Source organism: Hoplias malabaricus, chromosome 3 (assembly GCF_029633855.1).
Source record: "Hoplias malabaricus isolate fHopMal1 chromosome 3, fHopMal1.hap1, whole genome shotgun sequence".
NCBI lineage: Eukaryota > Metazoa > Chordata > Actinopteri > Characiformes > Erythrinidae > Hoplias > Hoplias malabaricus.
In genome coordinates this window covers 80,970,750-80,993,304 of record NC_089802.1, presented here as the reverse complement: position 1 = coordinate 80,993,304, position 22,555 = coordinate 80,970,750, and the positions used below count along the sequence as shown (strand labels likewise).

Below are 22,555 nucleotides of genomic sequence, written 5' to 3'. Positions count from 1 at the left end.
TAAACTAATGATTAAGTGAATTAATGATTACATGAACAAGTGAGTAAATGAGAGTAAGTGAATGAATGAGTGAATAAGGGAATGAGAGAATCCAGGTGTGACAAGTGGCTACTGATTTACCACAGTGTGGTTTTGTGACAGACATTATAAATCAACAAAGGAACAACAATAAAAAATAAAACCCAGACTCTCTAAAAACAACAGAATAATGTTCCTTCAGTTTATAAAGAAACAGAACACAGGTCAATCAGGGTCAGTGTGGCAGGAGCTAATGTAGAAGACTGGGTGTAGAGGGGAGGGGCAGGGTTTGTATGGGCGGGTTTATCATTGGAGTGGGCGGGGCATGTTCTGTGTGCAGAGCTCAGGCTTTCTGCATTAAAACAGTTCTTCAGGGATGATCTGGATTTACTGAACTAATTTAAACGAACTGGATTTTCTAGTCTGGATTAACTGAGCAGGACCCTGGTGGAGTGTGGACCTCGTGGAGATTTCTCCGGGTCTTGGGTTATGAATCAGAGACTCCAGAATGGTAATAATCTGATCAGTAGCTAAACTATTAACTATATCACTGTCAATAATTAATCCTGTAGTTTAGTGTATAACTTTAATCCTGTAGTTTAGTGTTTTACTTTAATCCTGGTTTACTCTGACGTGAGTTAAAATGTGAGAAATATTTTATTTCTTGGATCCTGAATTTCTCTCAAAACTGAACTTGTGTTTGATGTGTAACGGAGTGGAGTAAAGGGGTGTTTGATGTGCAACGGAGTGAATTAAAGGGGTGTTTGATGTGTAACTCAGTGGAGTAAAGGGGCGTTTGATGTGTAACGGAGTGGATTAAAGGGGCGTTTGATGTGTAACTGAGTGAATTAAAGGGGAGTTTGTTGTGTAACTCAGTGGAGTAAAGGGGCGTTTGATGTGTAACGGAGTGGATTAAAGGGGCGTTTGATGTGTAACTGAGTGAATTAAAGGGGAGTTTGTTGTGTAACTCAGTGGAGTAAAGGGGCGTTTGATGTGTAACGGAGTGGATTAAAGGGGCGTTTGATGTGTAACTGAGTGAATTAAAGGGGAGTTTGATGTGTAACTGAGTGAATTAAAGGGGTCTTTGATGTGTAACTCAGTGGAGTAAAGGGGCGTTTGATGTGTAACGGAGTGGATTAAAGGGGCGTTTGATGTGTAACTGAGTGAATTAAAGGGGAGTTTGTTGTGTAACTCAGTGGAGTAAAGGGGCGTTTGATGTGTAACGGAGTGGATTAAAGGGGCGTTTGATGTGTAACTGAGTGAATTAAAGGGGAGTTTGATGTGTAACTGAGTGAATTAAAGGGGTCTTTGATGTGTAACTCAGTGGAGTAAAGGGGCGTTTGATGTGTAACGGAGTGGATTAAAGGGGCGTTTGATGTGTAACTGAGTGAATTAAAGGGGAGTTTGATGTGTAACTGAGTGAATTAAAGGGGTCTTTGATGTGTAACTCAGTGGAGTAAAGGGGCGTTTGATGTGCAACGGAGTGAATTAAAGGGGTGTTTGATGTGTAACTCAGTGGAGTAAAGGGGCGTTTGATGTGTAACAGAGTGGATTAAAGGGGCGTTTGATGTGTAACTGAGTGAATTAAAGGGGAGTTTGTTGTGTAACTCAGTGGAGTAAAGGGGCGTTTGATGTGTAACGGAGTGGATTAAAGGGGCGTTTGATGTGTAACTGAGTGAATTAAAGGGGAGTTTGATGTGTAACTGAGTGAATTAAAGGGGTCTTTGATGTGTAACTCAGTGGAGTAAAGGGGCGTTTGATGTGTAACGGAGTGGATTAAAGGGGCGCTTGATGTGTAACGGAGTGGATTAAAGGGGTGTTTGATGTGTAACTGAGTGAATTAAAGGGGAGTTTGATGTGTAACTGAGTGAATTAAAGGGACGTTTGATGTGTAACGGAGTGGATTAAAGGGGCGTTTGATGTGTAACTGAGTGAATTAAAGGGGAGTTTGATGTGTAACTGAGTGAATTAAAGGGGAGTTTGATGTGTAACTGAGTGAATTAAAGGGGTCTTTGATGTGTAACGGAGTGGATTAAAGGGACGTTTGATGTGTAACTGAGTGAATTAAAGGGGAGTTTGGTGTGTAACTCAGTGGAGTAAAGGGGCGTTTGATGTGTAACGGAGTGGATTAATTATTACGCCAATTATTGGCGTTTAGACAGTGTAGATATTGATGAAACATAACTGATCTCCCATCATCTTCTCACTGTTTGTAGTGGCTGTGTTCTGATGCATTCTGTGATCTTCAGCTGAAATGGACTTAGCTTCACTCTCTGTTGATTCCACCAGTGAACATTTTGAACTCAGGAAATCCTCCAACTGGAGCCACTTGACTCTGGCGCTACTCAATGCTAACACTAGCACGGTCTCTGAGAGGTTTCTGAGTGGTCCGATGGCGGCGGCTCTGTCCATGTCCCTCGGTGTGGCGTCCAACGTGGCGGCGCTGCTGATCCTGCTGAAGTCGTACGCTGGTCTGCGGCGCCGCTCCAAGGCCACGTTTCTGCTGCTGGCCGCTGCCCTGGTCATGACGGACCTGGCGGGTCACGTGGTGGCGGGTGGCCTGGTGCTGCGGCTGTATCTGAGCAGGGTGGGAGACGGAGTCCCTCAGCCGGACGCGCTGTGCCAGCTCCTGGGTGGCAGCATGGTGTTCTTCGGCTTGTGCTCCCTGTTCCTGGGCGGAATCATGGCGGCGGAGAGGTGTCTGGGAGTGACTCGGCCGTTGCTCCACGCCTCGGCGGTAAGCGGGAGGCGAGTGAAGCTGGCGCTGAGCGGTGTGTGGTTAGCGGCACTGACTGTGGCGCTGATGCCCGTGGCGAGCCTGGGATCCTACAACTACCAGCACCCGGGAACGTGGTGCTTCATTACCGTCCTGCCGCATTCGGATCTGGATCCGGACACAGACTCGGCCACGAGGGAGCGAGACCGGGCCTTCGCTCTGCTGTTCTCCACTCTGGGTCTTGGTTCTCTCGCTGTGTCGCTGGTCTTTAACACGGTCAGCGGTGTTTCATTGCTCTGTGGGAGACTGAGGAATAAACAGCACAGAGGAACCAAACACTCGACCCGATCTCACGACATCGAGATGGTGGTGCAGCTGCTGGGCATCATGGTCACCTCCTGTATCTGTTGGAGCCCCCTGCTGGTGAGTCTCAGAACTAACACAGCTGCAAGAACACTAGGTTTATTTTTACCCTAAAATTACTGCATCAAATTCACTGTGATACTCCACTGAGTTTTGAAATTTGAATTTGTGAAACTGATTTATTCATTTTAACTCCTGTAAAACTAATCAAATGTTTTATACTTTATCTGTTTATTTTTCCATTTATATCTCTCTCATTTTATCCCCTTTCCCTCACGTAGACCTTGCTGCTCTGTAAATAAGATTATGTTTTAAATAAATGAAAACCCCACCTGAGGGTGGAGAACAGAGCCTCTGTCCCTGGCTCAGCGCTACAGAAACCGCACAATGTACTTTTGGAGTAGAGAAGGAAACTCTGTAAAATGAATAACACTAGGGGGAGCCCCAGGAGCAAAAACAGGAGATTTGGAACATTACAATAAATATTTCTGTTCAGAGAAAGATTACCTCGCGGTTAAAATAAAATGCTGCTGTTTTTAAAAAGAAAAAGGCAGATGTCTGGTTTGCTGGAGAACTTTTTTGAGGAAGGACACACTGACGTTTACAGTTTAATCTTGAATTCTCCTGAATCGGGATTAGGACGTTTAATCAAACCCTCGAGTGAAGTTCAGTTCTTCAGAGTGAAGTGCCCTAGTGCTGGAGCCCTCTGCTGGGGGAAGGGGGCAGTGCTGAAAGTGTTGAGATCTCATGTTGTGAGGAGCCATACATGTTCGAGATGAACTGCGCCCCCTGTTGGTGGTCAGCGAGTGTAGCCGTTTGCAGTTTGAGATCACACAGGGTCTTTAAGAGAGATCACTGAGATTTACATTTTAGAAACAAACGTCATAGGTTTCAGCAGAGCTTCCAGCCAATGAGGATTAAGCTCTGTCGTCATCAAGTTGTCTCTCGTCTTATGCAGCGGCTGCTTGCATTGGTATGGCTTGCATTTAGGGCCAAAATCGTGTTAATTCTAAAGCCTGGTAAAGTATTCACTTATTGATGTATTGAGATATTTTTATGTTTATTTTTAAAGGGGTACAGACGGCATGTTTTTAAGTCTACAGAGGGTTATTTTTTACGGGTGCAGACATAATTGGCCTTTTCACTACAGTTTCAACATTCTGCCAGTAGATGGCGATATTTATTTACACATTGAATAAAGTTGCAAAATAAACATGAATGTTTTAATAACCTGCTGCTTTATTTCTTTATTATCTACTGGATATTTTCTATAGTCTGATTACTTTAGATTAGATTATTATGATAAATGAAGTATGATGTAAATATACATTTAAAGTATTAAACACCATTAGGTTATTAAGCAATACATTTAATTAATAAAAAAATACAGTTTAAAATATTAAACAAAACTAAAGCAACATCAGTGTGTAGACACATATTAAATGTAATGCTATTAAATCTGTAAACACTCAGGGATCCAGATATTGTGTAATTGTTATTTCGGTCAATAACAAGCAGCCATAAAAATTTACACATGAAGTTTTCTTCCTGTGCCATAGTCAAAAGAAGCATAAATATCTGGTTCTCACAGGGCCGTGGTCGTATGGTAATAATATTACACATCTGTGAGTGGAAAAACACGTGAACAGTGAGGTTATCAAATCAAATGTATTTGTAATAGCACTTTTTACAACGGATGATGTCAGCAGCTTCATATAAATCCAGTAAAAATAAAAGTTTTAAAATTGAACATAAAACCCAGAGATGAGTAAACCAGGGGCAACAGTGGCACAGAGAAACGCCCTCAGAGCCGTGGAAGAAACCTTGAGGAACCAGAGCTCACGAGGGGGGCCCTGTATGTCCTCCTTTGGTCGGACCACCTACAGATTACTGACAGAATGTCCCTGTGCCACAGTCTGTGTTATGATCTGGGCACTGATATAATCACAGTATCAACAGTGGATCATGGCAGTGATGATGGTGGTGATATAGAATTATTTCAGTGAACATTGTGAGTTTTTCTTTTTTTAACAAAAGGGTACCAACAATTTTAGCCACTTTTATGGCTCTGTACTCAGATCCACATCTGCCGGAGCACATCTGGAACTGGGCCAGCCTCGTGCAGTCTGCAAATACTCTTCTGCAATTAAAAAGAAAAGATTTGAAGAACTATTTTGTTGAACAAGTAAACAGACTCCATCATGGTCCCATGAGCCTACGTTTTTGTTAAGAGCACAGTGCGTATGGAGTGTGTGCTCTCAAATGCAATTAACATAATGCTAAGTTTGCATGTGTGTCATGTTTAGTAGGCAGTATGTAGTAACGTGTAATTGTCTCATGAACAACTTTTGTCACGGTCCCTTATTCACATGCAGATATATTCATATTGTAGTTCACTGATTGGCTATAAGGTGTGAAGAGTTGTTAACACGTTATATTTTGCCGTCTGTACACGTGCATATTTTCCGTCAGAATCAAGACAATTTTGGCCCCAAATGCATGCCATAGTCTGTGTGCCTGCAGCCGCCATGCACTCGCGAGATAATAACGCAGTGTGTCACAGTGATGTATCGCAGCCGCAGAGACAAGTCGGACCAAAAACTTAATGTCACCTCGACAAAACAGACGGCGATTGGTCAAGTCAAACACGCCTGTTCTGATTTAACCCCATCCCCTACTGTATCAGTATGTTCAGGTGTGTATTTTAATCGTTATATTTTAAATCTGTGGACACTGAACCTACAAAAAGTGTTTAATAATGATAAATATATAATATAATAAAGCTAATGCTAATAATGAAAAAGCCAAGTCTGAATTTATCAAAGTGTTTGTTTGGTTCAGTTTGTAAATAACTTTATGTGAAACAATAAATCACTGAATCTTTGTGTTGTTTCGCTGCAGAGGAAACATTAGTGTCATGTTGTTAAAGATTTTCAGCTTCCTGTCTGTGATGCGCTCATATGAGGACTCTGCTGGAGAAGACATCGCCGCCTACAGAACACTGATGATAACGGGGGTTCGCCTGGCATCCTGGAACCAGATCCTGGACCCATGGGTTTATATCCTGCTCCGGAAGGCCGTCCTCCGAAGAATCTATATTGTCACCAAGTGCCCGGCGAACCCCAGCAATGTCCGGCGCTGGACGAGCGACTCCGTCCACAGCTCCAAACGAAACTCTGTCAGTAACAGGGTCTGACCACAGGGGGTGCAGTCCAGAAAATGTTATTTAAATAATTTATGTGTCAATAAGTGATGTTTACCCTTCTTTTCTTTAAGTCTGATCTGTTTCGTGACATCTCTTGGGTGCTGCAGGTGTAGACCGCTGGACTGAGAGTAAACTGTTTGTGCTTTGAGTTTTAGGATAAAAGCACATTTACAGCTTTTTGTTTATTTATTTATTTATTTATTTATTGGGGGGGGGGTATTTTCTCTGTAATGGGTTAAAAATATTTTTAGTTTATTCTTTGCCACCATCAAATCACATTTCAGAACTGCAGCCCATCTATTCTCCAGCAAACAGAGAAGACGGCGTTTACTGTGTGTGTTTATTATCAATGTTTATCTGTTGTTTAAGAACGCTTCATTGTATAAATAATGGTTGAGAGAGGAAATATAATTATTTATTTATTTATTGTAAAAGTTTTTACTGAAAATTCCAATAAACAATAACAGTTCTAAAAAAACAAACACTACACTGCTGTTTTTTTCTCTCTGAAACACACCTCAACATAAACAACAAAACAAAAAAATAACCAGAAAATGTAGCAGATACATTAAAATTCAGATGTTTCCAGAGTATTTACAAATTAAAACATTTTGTTTTATTAAAAAATATATATTGTTTAGTGAGTAAATGTTCATTCATTCTCCGTAACCACTTTATCCTGATCAGGGGCGGGGAGTCGGTTCCGGGGAGAAACAGCGTTATTTACATTAAAGAATAAATCTCAGAACACAAACACATGCTTAAATATTGACACATATATAAATATGAATGCGAGGCCGATAATGATCAAAGGAAACTGATAAATATTAGCATTAGCCGCCGCTTTGTGGAGTTCTCCGGAAGCGGAAGAAGACTGGCGGAGCTTTGGGACTTTTATTAAGCCAGAGTCTTTTATTTTGTAGAGATCTGGGACGTGCGCTCGGAGCTGTGGTGAAGCCTGAGGTAACGGAACCGAACCGGGATTAAATCATCAAACTAGCTCGGTAAACGTTTTTTAAAGGAAACCCCGCAGCGCGGCTTCGTTTCTAACTGTCCGTTCCACCTTAAATGCGAAGTGTTCCTCTGCGGCGGGTTTAAGGTGGAACGGGAAAGCGTCGTTGTGTTGTTTAAACTCTGAGCGCAGAGAACTGGGTTTTTTAGCTGGGATTATAACACAATACCTGATCGTCTCTGGGAACCAGAGGAAGTGTTCACATTAAACTCTCACCCTGTTTTCATCATCACACGTTCAATGGGAACTGGGGTTGTGTCCAGTCAGGTTTGTTTGGGTCTGGTCGGGGCTGTGTTTGAAATGGCTCTCTATTCTTTACACCCGGGGTTTTTAACCTCTAGGGGGCGCAAACACTCAACAGAAAAATATAATACTGCTGTGTCCTTGTCACGGATGGAGCATTTATTTTCCATTTGAGAGCGACATTCCACAGACCCTGGTCTTTTACCTGTAAAGTAGGCACTGAGGGGGGTATTAAATCAAAAGGGATGATGAAATGAAGTAGTTGATTGTCTGAAGAATGTTTGCTACTGTGACGGTGATGAGTCTGAGCGCTGCTGTTGATTCCAGGTGAAGGCAGGTTTCGATCAGAAGACGAAGCTGAGATGCAGAGAGAGGGTCTCCCGCCCCCCCTGTGGGACGAGCGTCAGGCGTACGAGGAGCTGCTGTACTGGGACGCTCTGATTCAGGCAGGACACACTTTACACCCCAGAGACTACAACAGGTAAACACCCCCACGTCCCCTCCAATCAGAGGGAGGGTTACAGGGACAACTGAGTCACAACGGCAGCGTCACCGAGCCCCCGTCACAACGGCAGCGTCACCAAGCCCCCATCACAAATAAACAGTGCTGGATGTTTATAAGGCTGGGACTTGATGCTGATAAGTTTGGTTTGATGTTGTGATTCTCAGGTTCGAGGAGCTGCGTTACTGGTACGATTGTCTGTGTTATGAGGAAGATCTGCGGCACTACCATGCTTACCTCGCAGAGTGGAGGCAGAGACAGACAGAGCTCCCTCATGGAGAACCCGTGAGTTCTGGTCCGAATCATAGTCCCTGTCCGTGTCTCAGAACTGTGCTGTCCTCCTCCCGAAACATCCACAGCTAAGGGCCCTTGAGTATAACACCTGACCTTAAAAGTGTGTGTGTGTGTGTGTGTTATCAGACAATAAAACCTCCAACACAGCGAACTTTCCAAAATGAAGATCGTCACATCAATGCCAAACACGCCAGTATCTACCCGTCCCCCGAGGACCTGAAGGCCGTCCAGGACATGGTGTCACACATAGAGCTGGGGCTCAAGGCTGTGTCTGATTGGATGGACCAGAAGGAACCGGCCAGTGAGGACGCTCCGAGGTAAGACCTGGGCTGGTTCTAGATGAGAACGGAATATCCCAGGAGGCCATGTCAGATGACCAGTGGGGTACTCTCTTTAGGCTTAAATTTCACACAGTGGCTCCGCTCCTCATGGGCAGGGGGTCTGAGACCGACGAGCGATTCTCAACCACTGCCTCCCTTGCTTTAACTCCCACTGGGGTCGGTTTACTCCAAGGGTTGTTTGAGTGAATCCCATACCCCACCTTGCCCCTACCTCTTGCCCTTCCTCCTCTGTTTCCCCTCAGGGTGGGGGGCTCAGTTCATTTTGGAGAGAGGGGTGTGGTGGAGTGTGAGGGCGACATGGCCCTTCAAACTGAGATTATTCAGAGTCACGCTCCAAACGGAGGGTTTATGACGCCTTGAAACCCACAGGGTTCAGTGTTTCCTCCTTTAAACTCTATGACCCCCAGTGTATTCTCTGAGTTTAATGTAGTTTCAGTGGATTATGTCCTTTAATTCAGAATGAACAGAAAACAGCACGAGGAGCAGCTGAGGTCTCAGGAGTTAGCTGTAAATGTACAGTTCAGGAACTGTGGTGTGAACAGAACTCTGTAGAATGAGAATCTGAGCTGAGCTCCATGTCACAGAAGAGTGAGGAGAGGGGGGTAATCTCTGATTGTGGAACTCTTCTGAAGGAGAATGAGGCTCTAAATGTAACTAAAGTCCAGGTGCTCCTCTGATATCACTGCAGACTGGTGCAGAGCTGCTACAGAGCACCACTCATGCTGTGTTTGTGTTTGCAGTGAGGGGTCAGACACTAAACTAAAGGGAGTACTACGGGTCGGTTTGGTGGCCAAGGGGCTTCTGCTGAAACAGGATTTGGATCTGGAGCTGGTTCTTCTCTGCAGCACCCTCCCGACCAGCACCCTTCTCCAGAACATCTCCACCAAACTCACTGAAGTCCTGGAGGTAACATGCACACACAAGGGGTCTGGAATGTAGTTATTGTAGGAGGTGCTCTGTCCGGGCGGCGCCGGTTCACTGGACCCGAGTTCTGCTGCAGGTTCAGAGTGTGTGCTGTGCTCTGTGTGTCCAGGAGCAGGTGGACGAGGAGTACATCCTCTGTCCCTTGCCGGAGGACGCTGTGATCGAGGTGAAGATGGTGAAGAAGCCGGAGCTGAAGCTGAAGGTCCACGTGACGTCTCCGGCCGTGCGGGAGCTGTCGGAGAAGGAGGGCGGAGGTACAGACTGACCACACCGCGACGACCCTCTGTCCACCGCTCACGGCTGCGGAGATATTCTCCCTCATGCCAGCCCTTGTTTGTTTAGAAATGTGTGTGTGTTTAATGAAGATGTTTATTGTAACAGTGGAGGGCTACAGATGCTCCGAGGGTCCGACCAGCAGCAGAAACTGAAACACCGCGTCGCGTTCATGTTCATTCACGTTCTGGTGATAAACAGTTAGAAAATTGTGTGATTATAATACTGTAATATTTCTGCTGTCAGAGGAGGAGGAGGCTTGTGCGATACGAGGGTCTGACCCCTGTGCGATCTCACGACTCGGGGTGTGTTACTGGGTGTTTGAGGCCGTTTGTACACAGAACATACAACAGCTAAAAAAACAGCCATTTTTACCTTAAAATACAATTGAGCTGTACTCCAGGGTTAGCACTGCAGAAACCGCACTATGGAGGAGGGTGGGAAACCCTCCATGGCACACGTCTCCCACACCAAAAACTACGGAGGAAGCAAAGGAGAGAAAAAGGGTTGTGTCCCAAAATAGCGCCAGACCCCCTTCATAGTGCACTTCAGAGGTAATTGAACTAAGACTACTACAGTGCACCAGTGAGACAGAGAGGAGGGAATATTAAAGCTGAATATAAATGTAATTTTATGACCTACACCGTGCACTGCGTAGGGAGACACTTTTAGAGAGAGAGAGAGAGGACAGCAGTAATCTCTCGACTGGCTTTACTCACAGGTGAGAGCTAAAAGGGAGAAAAGGATGCAGGGCCGATGTGGAGCCGGTTCTCTTCTCTTCAGATTTAGATGGTTGGTGTTTTGATTTGTTAGGCATTAGACAGACGTCTCGGTGGTGTCTGCACACAATGGAACCAGCAGACTGTACTTCACCGCAGTTGATATTTATGAACAATCCTGGTGTAAACTTTAATCGTATTGGTATTATTTTTGTCTCAAGATGATGATGTTGCAACAAAACCAAGTGGTGTCAGCCAGTGTTTGTCAATCACTCACCAAGTGAGTCAGTGTGGCTTTAAATCATCAGCTTTGATTAGTGTAAACGATAAGTCGTGATCGGAGGGAGTCTGTATCGCACGAGCCTCCCGCGACGGGTCCAGTTCTGCTGCGGCGCTGACCCGGCCCCCCACTGTGAGCTGATTTAAACCTGCTACTGTTTCCTGTGATTTGTAAAAAACTCTGCTCCTTCCTCAGACTGTAGTGTGTGAGTTTTTAGGGACGCTGGACTTTTGACCAACCGGAAGCTCTCTGACTCTCAGGGGGCGGAGCCACTTGGCCTCGGGGTGAGAAAGGGCGGGGTCTGTTGAAGCCCTGTGACTGGGCTTTGCTTTGTCTTCCAGTGATGTCAGAATTAGAGGAATGCTATTCTATAAAGTACAGGGTTTGATTTCAATTGAAACTCGCAACATCATCCATTCCCTCATCGTTCCATGTCTCAGGTCGCAGTGGGAGTACAGTTTTTTTCACAGCAGCACAGTTAAGGTTCTCAATAAATACAGAACACTGTTCTCCACAGGAACATAGGAGCTGTTGAGATTCTGGTTCTGTTAAGAAACAGTACGGGTTCTAGCCTGTTCTCTGAGTCATAGAGAGGCTGCGGTATTTAGAGTGGAGTTTGGAGAACGCTGGTTCTGTTCCCAGTGATGTCCAGGTGGAAGGGGGGGGGGGGGTATAGTAGAAATCTGAGGATAATAAAACAAACCTGTGAGATTAAGACCGAAACAGCACCTCCTTCAGGTCACTGCGGGGACAGGCACAAAAACGTAGAACATTTTATGTACAGGGTTTAGGATGTGGGTGTGTCTCAGCTCACAGACTCCGCCCCCAGCTTCTCCCCCGCTGAGCTCTCCTACTGGCCCCGCCCCCTGCGGTGACATCAGAGGCCCCTTGGTCAAACGGTGCCTTTCTCCTTTGTGCGGTAGAGCGGGTGTCCTGGGGCCCGGACGCTCTGGACACGCAGAAATGCCTCTCGTCTCTCGCAGCTGTCCGACACACCAAGTGGTTCCAGGTTTGCACCTCGTTTTTATCTGTCGTTTAACCTTCACTTTTACCTGCCGTTTCCGTGGGAACCAGGGTCCCTACGCCCCCTGGAGGACGCCCGGGGATACCTCGCTGTCTCAGCACGAGTGACTGAGCTATGTTTGTCCCAGCAGAGCAGTCTAAAATAAAACATTTAATACAATATTAATATTGTAATTATTGTCGCCTACTGACACCTAGTGGCCCGGATGTGTCAGAGAAACCGTCAAACCTGGCCACCCCCATATGGTGGACCCTCTCTGTGGAGCATAATCCAATTCTTTCAGAGGAGCCCCACAGTTCAGCTGTGCTGTAACCAGCGTGTGGAGGGGGTTCTGTTTCTGACACACCCGGCCGGGTCACTGCGAGGCCAGGCGTCCCCGGGCTCTTCCCGGGAAATGTACAGGACCCGCTTTGGTGAAACCCGTCTGTTTGACCAGAATTGAACTGAAACGTTTACAAGTTGTGTTTAAAGTGAAGCGTGTCGACTGTGGACTTTTGACTTTATCCTGGGGACAGTTCAGCTCCTCAGTTCTGAAAAGTGTGAGTGTGTGAGAGAGTAAGAAAAAACTGATGTGTGTGATTGTTATTGATGATAACAGGCGAAAGTGAGCTGTGTGTGTGTGTGTGAGAGATGCCGACATGTCACTGTGAGTGTGATTGTTGTTGATGATAACAGGCGAAAGTGAACAGTGTGCAGTCGTGTGTGATCGTGATCCGGATCCTGAGAGATCTCTGCACTCGCATCCCCACCTGGACTCCCCTGAAAGGATGGGTAACTCTCTCTCTCTGTCTCTCTGTCTCTCTCTCTCTCTCTCTCTCTCTCTCTCTCTCTCTGTCTCTCTCTGTCTCTTTCTTTTTCTCTCTCTAATTTTCTGTATATGATGTTAGTTGAGTTGTGTGTGTGTGTGTGTTTTGCAGATCCTGGAGCTGCTGTGTGAGAGAGCGCTGGTGACCAGTGAGCGGCCGATGGGTCCGGGCGAGGCTCTGCGGCGGGTTCTGGAGTGTGTGTCCTCTGGGATCCTGCTGGACGGTAAGAGCTGCTCGGGTCAGAGCCGTGTCCTGGTCGATCCGCTCTGGGTTCTGATGGGGTTAATCTCAGCCCGGATCCAGTTTAACACCTGGGACCTGGTTTGTGTTGGACTCACGTGTGTGTGTGTGTGTGTGTGTTCTCTCTGAGCAGACGGTCCAGGAATCTCTGACCCATGTGAGCGTGACAGCGTGGACGCATGTAGCGCTCTCACCCCACAGCAGCGTGAGGATATTACCCAGAGTGCACAGGTGCGCAACCTCTCTTCTCTTGTGATCGTTTGATTCTAATGTAACTTACAGAGCTTAAAGATTTCTCCAGAACCGGATCACCTCTGACCCCCGTTTGTGTGGGGCCCACGTAGCTCTGATTGGATGCAGGTGGGAGCGAGAGTGAAGGAAGGAATCGATCCAAGTCCAGGGCTCCTCCGATTCAGACCCTAGGAGCCGGAGTCACACAAGTGCCTTAAGATAAAAGCTGAGATAAAGTTATTCTTCAGAAAACCTCTTAAGAATTCTCTTTATTTCCCTTAACAACGTTCTTTTAAGAATATGAATTCATGATGATTTTATCAGTCGCCCGTTTCAGCTTTTCGTCTGTCTCTCGACACTCCACTGAGTAAACGTTACGAACTACAAACTGCAGCATGAAGCGCTTCACTACAAAGTCTCTACAGGGAACAAATGGAGAGAGTCTAAGGAGGAAACGCGAGAAACTAATTAAGAATTTAAGAGCATTCTTGTGAGCTTCGTACTGTTTCAAAACCTTTAAGGTTTTTCTGAGTAAAGCTTGTGAGAATCCAGCCCCAGGTTCTGCACGGCTCTGTGTTCTGCAGCATGTGACGGCGCTGTGTTTTTTCTGTTTCCCAGGTTGCTTTGCGGCTGGTGGCGTTTGGGCAGATGCACAAAATTCTAGGGATGGACCGTCTCTCTCAGCGAGCGGCGCGCATGTTCTCCGAGCTCCACAGCTCTCGTAAGAACCATTCACCAAGGCTTTTCAGAGTTACAGCGCCCTCCTGTGAGGGGGGGGTTGGCACATATCTGTTCCGTTTTCTGTGTTTTACCGTATTAACTGTATCACTCGTCCCTCCACAGCTCAGGTTCCCGGAGCGGTTCCAGGTCCGTTCGGCCCGAAGCGTCCTCTGGAGTCGTATTCGGACGACGACCCGGCCGCGCGGAAGGCCAAGTTCCCTCGCAAAGGCAAGCACCAGTGATTCATAGGAAACTAAACGGGAAGATCCCGAAACACCATTGTCTCAGTCTGCGTTCCAAATTCACCCCTGGTCCGCGGGGAACGGCGCTCAGATCCGAGCACGCCCCCGGGACCCATAGCTCCTCCTCCTGCTGCGGTATAGCCCCACCCTCCACTGATCAAGAACCTCCCCTTTCTGATCCGGCCTCGCCCTCGGTCTCTGCCCAGTTTACCGTCATTTACTGCTCCTCTGTTGTTTCCATTTTGTGAAGACGGGGTTAAAGCGACGCTCAAGTTCAGTGTTTTATCGTTTCTTCGTTCAGATTTCACTGAATTATGTTTTAAGACCTTTTCCACTGATTTGTATTCTTCTGTTTTATTAAATCATTCAAACCCAACACGACTCGAGTGTTTTTTCAAACCCTTCGACGTTATCAGGTCGCCTCCGCTCCGCTCGCCTCGCGCTGTCCGTCTGAGAGACGGCTTCGGATCAGTGCTTTCACATCACGTCTAGAATGATTCTCCATGTGTTAAAGCAGTGGCTCCCACAGTAGGGGAGTGCTCACCCTAGGGGTGGTCTGGAGCTATTGCAGGGGGGACGTAGCAAGGCAATAAAAACACAACACACATGTGATTGTTAATAATGCCACTGTGAAGGTGATTTATTACTTTATTTTTTTCGAAAGGAAGGAAGGTGTTCTGTGGGAATTCCAGGGTTTTGTTGGAAACAAAATACTTTGGGGGGGGGCTAGAATAAATCCTGATCTGGGGGCACTGCAGAAAAAGGTTTGGGAGCCACTGATATAGAGTAACTGTGTGAACAGAGTTAAAGCAGCAGTTGGGTTTAAGACTGAGTTAGTCCATATTTACAGCTGATGGCAGAACACGGCACTATGCAGGACTTGTCCTAGGAGAAACCCCCACAAACACTCACACACCTTGTAAAGCCTGTTGCAAGTCACTGAACCCCTCCCCTCCCAGCTGATGCTAACAAGCCCTGTTAGTTTAAAGCAACACTGTGTGTAGCTCCAGGGCTAACGCTAAAGGGATAGCCACAGAACGTAGCACAATTCCTGAAGGAAATGGCTGGTTAATCTCCCATAGTAACCAATCAGAGACCAGCTCCTCACTTACAGACCAATCAGACCACGCTCAGCTATGGACCAGAATCACTCCCTCCTTCACATTCACATCATTAAATAGTCATCACTCTGCCCCCTAGTGGCCTGGGTATGTCAGAGGTCAACTGCTGTAAATATGGGCGCCCCCTTGTGTGACTCACTCTGTGGAGCATGAACAGGTTTATTCCAGGACACGGGGGATGTTCAGAGGAGGCTGATGACCAGCACAGTCTGAGGCCCTGGATCTGCCTCTGTACAGTTCTAGGTCTGTAACTGTGTGTGTGTGTGTGTGTGTGTTTATGCAGAGTTCCGTGTGGAGCCTGCTAATGCTCTGATGAAGCTGAATCAGCTGAGGCCGGGGATCCTGTATCGTCTGGTGTCCCAGACAGGTCCGGACCACACGCCCCAGTTCACCATGGCCATCGAGGTGGACGGAGTGTCCCACGAGGCCACGGGCTCATCCAAACGCGCCGCCAAGCTGCTCGTTGCCCAGAAGGTACCGCACTGCTCCGCGACGCTGTAGGGTAGAGTGGCATCCTATTGATTTATTTGTGTGTGTGTGTTGATACTCAGGCCCTGCAGGCTCTGGGCATGTCCACAGGCTCAGAGACAAAACCAGCCAATCAGAGCCAGAGTACAGAGGGCACGACCACTGGGACCAGCGCAGAGGGGGAAGGAACAGGAGAAGATGGAGCTGAGGTACACACACACACCCCAAACTCACATATATATGTGTGCAGGGGACGCTTCAGGGTGGGGTGTATTGACAATGTTGGTGTCTGCTGGGGGCACTGCAGGACGGGGTGTAGTAATGGTGTTGGTGTCTGCAGGGGGCGCTGCAGGGTGGTCCCATCCTGACGAAGCACGGGAAGAACCCTGTGATGGAGCTGAATGAAAAGAGGCGGAGTCTGAAATACGAGGTCGTCTCTGTTACAGGACGCTTCAACGAGAAAACCTTCACCATCGAGGTGTGTGTGAGAGAAAAGACTGTGTGTGTGTGTGTGTCTAACTGTTATTCTAAATTCTAACATTCTCTGCTCTTTAGTCATTTATAGTAACTGTAATTAAAATCACAATTCTCATTTAATTCAACAAAAAATAACGTGAGAAACCGACTAGTGAAGAATTCTGTCTTCTCCCTCTCTCTTCTCCTCTTTCTCCTCTCTCTTCTCCTCTTTCTCCTCTCTCTTCTCCCTCTCTCTCCCCTCTCTCTTCTCCTCTCTCTCTCCCCTCTCTCTTCTCCTCTCTCTCTCCCCTCTCTCTTCTCCTCTCTCTCTCCCCTCTCTCTTCTCCCCTCTCTCTTCTCCCCTCTCTCTTCTCCTCTCTCTCCCCTCTCTCTTCCCTCTCTCTTCTCTCTCCTCTCTCCCCTCTCTTCTCCTCTCTCTCCCCTTTCTCTTCTCTTCTCTCCTCTCTCCCTCTCTCTTCTCCTCTCTCTCTTCCCCCTCTTCTCCTCTCTCTCTTCCTTCTCTTCTCTCCTCTCTCCCTCTCTCTTCTCCTCTCACTTCTCTTCTCTCTTCTCCTCTCTCTCTCCCCTCTCTCTTCTCCTATCTCCTCTCTCTCCCCTCTCTCTCTCCCCTCTCTCTTCTCTTCTCTCCTCTCTCCCTCTCTCTTCTCCTCTCTCTCTTCCCCCTCTTCTCCTCTCTCTCCCCTCTCTCTTCTCTTCTCTCCTCTCTCCCTCTCTCTTCTCCTCTCACTTCTCTTCTCTCTTCTCCTCTCACTTCTCTTCTCTCTCTCCTCTCACTTCACCTCTATCTCTCCTCTCACTTCTCTTCTCCCTCTCTCTCCCCTCTCTCTTCTCCTCTCACTTCTCTCTCCTCTCACTTCTCTTCTCTCTCTCTCTCTCTCTCTCTCCTCTCACTTCTCTTCTCTCTCTCTCTCTCTCCTCTCACTTCTCTTCTCTCTCTCTCTCTCCTCTCACTTCTCTTCTCTCTCTCCTCTCACTTCTCTTCTCTCTCTCTCTCTCCTCTCACTTCTCTACTCTCTCTCCCCCCCTCTCTCTTCTCCTCTCTCTCTTCCCCCTCTTCTCCTCTCTCTTCCCCCTCTTCTCCTCTCTCTTCCCCCTCTTCTCCTCTCTCTCCCCTCTCTTCTCCTCTCTCTCCCCTCTCTTCTCATCTCTCTCCCCTCTCACTTCTCTTCTCTCTCTATCTCTTCTCACTTCTCCTCTCTCTCACCCCCCTCTCTCTTCTCCTCTCTCTCTCCCCCTCTCTCTTCTCCTCTCTCTCTCCCCTCTCGATTCTCCTCTCTCCCCTCTCTCTTCTCTCTCCCTTCTTTTCTCCTCTCTCTCCCCTCTTTTCTCCTCTCACTTCTCTTCTCTCTCTTCTCCTCTCTCTTCTCCTCTCTCTTCTCTCTCTTCTCCTCTCTCTTCTCTTTCTTTCTCCCCTCTCTTCTCCTCTCTCTCCCCTCTCTTCTCCTCTCACTTCTCTTCTCTCTCTTCTCCTCTCACTTCTCTTCTCTCTCTTCTCCTCTCACTTCTCTTCTCTCTCTTCTCCTCTCACTTCTCTTCTCTCTCCCCTCTCTTCTCCTCTCTCTCCCTCTCTCTTCTCCTCTCACTTCTCTCTCTCTCCTCTCACTTCTTCTCTTTCTCTCCTCTCACTTCTCCTTTCTCTCTCTCCTCTCTCTCCCTCTCTTTTCTCCTCTCTCCCTCTTTTCCCCTATCCCCTCTCTCTTCTCTCTCTCCCCTCTCTCTCTCTCTTTCCCTCTCCCATCTCTTTTCTCCTCTCTCTCCCCTCTCTCTTCTCCTCCCTCCCCCCCCCCCTCTTTCTCTCTCAGGTGGAGGTGGATGGACAGAAGTTCCAGGGCTCTGGTTCTAATAAGAAAGTGGCGAAGGCTAATGCTGCTCTCGCTGCTCTGGAGAAACTCTTTCCGTTTAGCTCCGCCCCCGAAGGCCTGAAGAAGAAGAGATTCCAACCGATGGTAAAACAAACACACACACACACACACACACACACACACACGTTAATTTCATATGAATACAAGTTGTGTGTTTTGCCTGTTTCACACTTGAACACTGGAGAGTCTCTAGAGCAATGTGACGAGCTTTAGACCTGGGGGCAGAGTCTGGGGTGGAGTTAGGGCTCTGGGAGGATAAAGTCTGGGTAATGTCCGGGACGAATGAGGCGTGGGTCGCGTTCACACACACAGCTCCTCTGGGAACACTCCAGAACCGTTATGGGTTCCTATGCATGTGTTAAAGGGGTGTGTGTGTGTGTGTTTTAACAGGGCTATGGAAGTATGGGTGGAATAGGGTTTAACCCTCCAGCCAGGGGCCGTGGCAGAGCTCGGGGGCGGGGCAGAGGATTCAACAATGCAAGCTCCGCCTACAAAGGTAAGTCCCACCACAGCACTTCAGATCATTCAGTTTATACCCACCCCCCTCACACACACAATACACACGTGTGTATAATGTGTGTGTATGTGTGTAATGTGTGTATAATGGGTGGGTGGGGGTGTGTGTGTGTTCCAGGACCAGCTGTGAGTGTATCTGAGAGCAGTGCTGCGGACACTGGGTCTGTGTTTAGCTCTGACTCTGTTGGGGATGAGAACCCCACTGCGGCTCCATCCTCCGTCACCTACCAGGCGGTGCCCCCCCCCTCCTCCGGCTACTACAGCCAGTACAGCCAGGAGTACTCCCAGTACAAGAAAACCCCCGCCCAGAACCAGAACCAGGTCCAGAACCAGGGCCAGGGCCTCGCTCCTCTGGTGGGACCGGATTACGGATACGGGTTCCCCAACCAGGCCTCGGGGGGGCAGGACTATAGCTACGGAGGTCTCTCTCTCTCTCTCTCTCTCTCTCATTTCTCTCTCTCTCATTTCTCTCTCTCTCTTTCTCTCACTCTCTCTCTCACTCTCAAATCAAATCAAATTTATTTGTATAGCGCCTTTTACAACTGACGTTGTCACAAAGCAGCTTCACAGTTTCATACCAGAACATTTAAATCAAAGCCCAATGCGAGCAAGCCGAAGGCAACAGTGGCAGGAAAAACTCCCTCGAGGCTGGAGGAAGAAACCTTGGGAGGAACCAAGACTCACAAAGGGGACCCATCCTCCTCTGATCAAACTATAGATTGAATTTTAAATTATCACCAATGAAGTGTCATTATGCTACAGTACAATAATAATAATAATAAGGTGAGCAGCTGGTCTGCTCTGGGCCGCAAGAGAATCCAGCAAACAATCTTCCATCAGTGGGCCACCATTTTCTCAGAAAACAGTAAAACAGTAAAGGGAAGCAGTTAGTTTAGTTGAGTGCAGCAGAGAATAAGAGCATGTGAATATTTTCATTAGTGTAGTGACGGATCTGACTGTCACAGACTGGGAGGAGGGAAACCAGAAGGAGCCCAGACAAAGACATCCTTTCGTTCCAAACAAGAGAAATTGTGAGCACATCATCCAGGTTTACCCTGATTCTCCATGTCCATGAGTTCCTGAAATGACAACCTTAAACTAGACAGAGGTTAGTTGCCAAAAGCTAAACTGAACAAGTGTGTTTTGAGCCTAGACTTAAACATAGTGACTGTGTCTGCGTCCCGAACACTAGCTGGAAGATTGTTCCAGAGCTGAGGGGCTTTGTAGGAGAAGGCTTTCCCCCCGCTGAAGTCTTATGAATTCTGGGTACTAGTAAGAGGCCGGCGCCCTGAGATCTGAGTAATCTTGGTGGTTCATAGTGTGTGATGAGGTCTTGCAAGTATTCAGGGGCCGTGTAGGGATTTATACGTGAGTAAAAAAATGTTGTAATCAATACGGAATTTAACTGGAAGCCAGTGAAGGGCTGATAAGACTGGGCTGATATGATCAAATTTTCTAGTTTTAGTGAGGACCCTGGCTGCAGCATTTTGAATTAGCTGGAGTTTACTCAAGTTTCTGCTGGAGCATCCTGATAAAAGTGCATTGCAATAATCTAATCTTGATGTAATAAAAGCGTGAACTAATGTTTCCGCATCTGGGAGGGATAAGGAGTTTCTTAACTTAGCGAGGTTCCGAAGATGTAGGAAAGCTGTTCTTGTAATGTTACCTGTATGCTGATCAAATGATAGATCTGAATCAATTATAACACCCAGATTTTTAGCTGATGAGCTCGGGAGAACAGGGAAGTCAAAATTAAGTATTAAATCTGATACTTTATTTATAGCAGGTTTTGGACCTAGAAGGAGAACCTCGGTTTTGTCGCTGTTTAGCAGAAGGAAAGTGTATGACATCCAATGCTTCACTTCTTTAACACAGTCCTCCATTTTCTTTAGTGTAGGTTTGTCATCTGGTTTGGCTGATATGTATAACTGTGTGTCATCTGCATAACTGTGGAAGGTAATGCCATGCCTGCTAATAACTCTGCCCAGTGGCAGCATGTATAATATGAATAATAAAGGTCCTAAAATGGAGCCTTGGGGAACTCCAAATCTCATTTTGTATGAGTAGAAGGAACATTATTTACTTTTACAAACTGATAGCGATCTGTGAGGTAAGACTTAAACCATGATAGGGCCGTGATTCCAACCATGTTTTTTAATCTTTCTAGCAGAATAGTATGATCAGTTGTATCGAAAGCTGCACTGAGGTCGAGTAGAACTAGCATGGATACGCAGCCTCGATCAGAGGAGAGGAGAAGGTCGTTCGTTATCTTAACTAAAGCTGTTTCGGTGCTATGGTGTGGCCTAAAACCAGATTGAAATTTTTCATATGTTATTTTTATGCAAGTATGAGGGAGGTTGTTGGGCCACAACTTTTTCTAAGATCTTAGAAATGAAGGGAAGGTTAGAGATAGGTCTGTAATTGGATAGTACTCTGTCTCTCTCTCTTCTCTCTATGTTTTTTTCTCTTTCTCTCTCTTTTATCTTTCTGTCTCCTCTCTCTCTCTCTATTTCTCTCTCTCATTTCTCTCTCTCTCTTTATCTATTCCTCCCTCTCTCTCTCTCTCTCTCTCTCTCTATCTATCTATCTCTCTCTCTCTCTTAATTTGGTTAATATTTGTTTATTGTTTACAGGTTACGGAGGTCAGTCATCGTTTGGACCCCCCGGAACCACCACACAGGATTATGGGTACCAACAGAGTGCCTACCCCAACCTGGGGGGCTACAGCAGCAGCAGCTACAGCTACAGATAAACTCACCTGACACCCCCACCCCCTCAGTCAGTGGTCCACAGCGCCCCCCGAAGGCCAACAGAAGCAGAGTGGGCGCTGTTTTAGAACCCAGCTCCAGTTGTGTGTTTGTTTCTGGTTTGTTTCCGTTGCAGTTGTTTGTTTATTTTAATCCGGGTCTAATTCAGGAACCGAGTCTGATCCGAGAGGAAGTCTGGTCTCCTTCACATTTTCCGTCTGAGTTTATTCCAGAGAGAACGGGAACGAAAGACGACCTGCTGTAACCTCCCTGGCTCTCTCTCTCTCTCTCTCTGTCTCTTTCTCTGTCTCTCTCTCTCTTTCTCTCTCTCTATCTCTGTCTCTTTCTCTGTCTCTCTCTATCTCTGTCTCTCTCTCGGGCTGTAGTCCTGTTTTTAAGTTTGTTTTGTGGCAGTGAGAAATAAAATGTTTTCTATTTTTATGCACCGTCTGGAGTTTTGTTTTAAAAGAATGTATGATCAGCTCCACTGTCCCCTCACTGTCCCCTCTCTCAGCTCCACTGTCCCCTCACTGTCCCCTCTCTCAGCTCCACTGTCCCCTCAATGTCCTCTCTCTCAGCTCCACTGTCCCCTCACTGTCCTCTCTCTCAGCTCCACTGTCCCCTCAATGTCCCCTATCTCAGCTCCACTGTCCCCTCAATGTCCTCTCTCTCAGCTCCACTGTCCCCTCACTGTCCCCTCTCTCAGCTCCACTGTCCTCTCAATGTACTCTCTCTCAGCTCCACTGTCCCCTCTCTCAGCTCCACTGTCCCCTCAATGTCCACTCTCTCAGCTCCACTGTCCCCTCAATGTCCACTCTCTCAGCTCCACTGTCCCTTCACTGTCCTCTCTCTCAGCTCCACTGTCCCCTCAATGTCCTCTCTCTCAGCTCCACTGTCCCCTCAATGTCCTCTCTCTCAGCTCCACTGTCCCCTCAATGTCCACTCTCTCAGCTCCACTGTCCCCTCACTGTCCTCTCTCTCAGCTCCACTGTCCCCTCAATGTCCACTCTCTCAGCTCCACTGTCCCCTCTGTCAGCTCCACTGTCCCCTCATTGTCCTCTCTCTCAGCTCCACTGTCCCCTCATTGTCCTCTCTTTCAGCTCCACTGTCCCCTCATTGTCCCCTCTCTCAGCTCCACTTTCCCCTCACTGTCCCCTCTCTCAGCTCCACTTTCCCCTCACTGTCCCCTCTCTCAGCTCCACTGTCCCCTC

General features: G+C 47.2%; 2 protein-coding genes across 4 annotated transcripts; both read left to right on the top strand.

Annotated features, from left to right (window-relative positions):
• Positions 1-2,272: 2,272 nt before the first annotated feature.
• On the top strand, positions 2,273-6,621 carry ptger1a (prostaglandin E receptor 1a (subtype EP1)). The gene is made up of 2 exons (XM_066664101.1): positions 2,273-3,157; positions 6,027-6,621. Exons 1-2 carry the CDS (start codon positions 2,273-2,275, stop codon positions 6,291-6,293), a joined length of 1,152 nt encoding a protein of 383 aa, XP_066520198.1. The 3' UTR covers positions 6,294-6,621.
• Positions 6,622-7,127: 506 nt separating this feature from the next.
• Positions 7,128-21,746, top strand: ilf3a (interleukin enhancer binding factor 3a). Of its 3 annotated transcripts, none has more exons than XM_066663530.1 (19): positions 7,128-7,265; positions 7,885-8,038; positions 8,227-8,344; positions 8,480-8,670; positions 9,435-9,600; positions 9,728-9,872; positions 11,814-11,899; positions 12,590-12,685; positions 12,832-12,943; positions 13,094-13,191; positions 13,810-13,912; positions 14,035-14,139; positions 15,558-15,748; positions 15,826-15,951; positions 16,083-16,220; positions 18,022-18,165; positions 18,472-18,577; positions 18,716-19,018; positions 21,231-21,746. In XM_066663530.1, exons 2-19 carry the CDS (start codon positions 7,920-7,922, stop codon positions 21,347-21,349), a joined length of 2,466 nt encoding a protein of 821 aa, XP_066519627.1. In that variant the 5' UTR covers positions 7,128-7,265; positions 7,885-7,919; the 3' UTR covers positions 21,350-21,746. The 3 variants fall into 3 exon arrangements, with proteins under 3 accessions (XP_066519627.1, XP_066519626.1, XP_066519628.1); XM_066663529.1 differs by having other exon boundaries at positions 7,154-7,306; XM_066663531.1 differs by lacking the exon at positions 7,128-7,265 and adding an exon at positions 7,341-7,581.
• Positions 21,747-22,555: the final 809 nt, after the last annotated feature.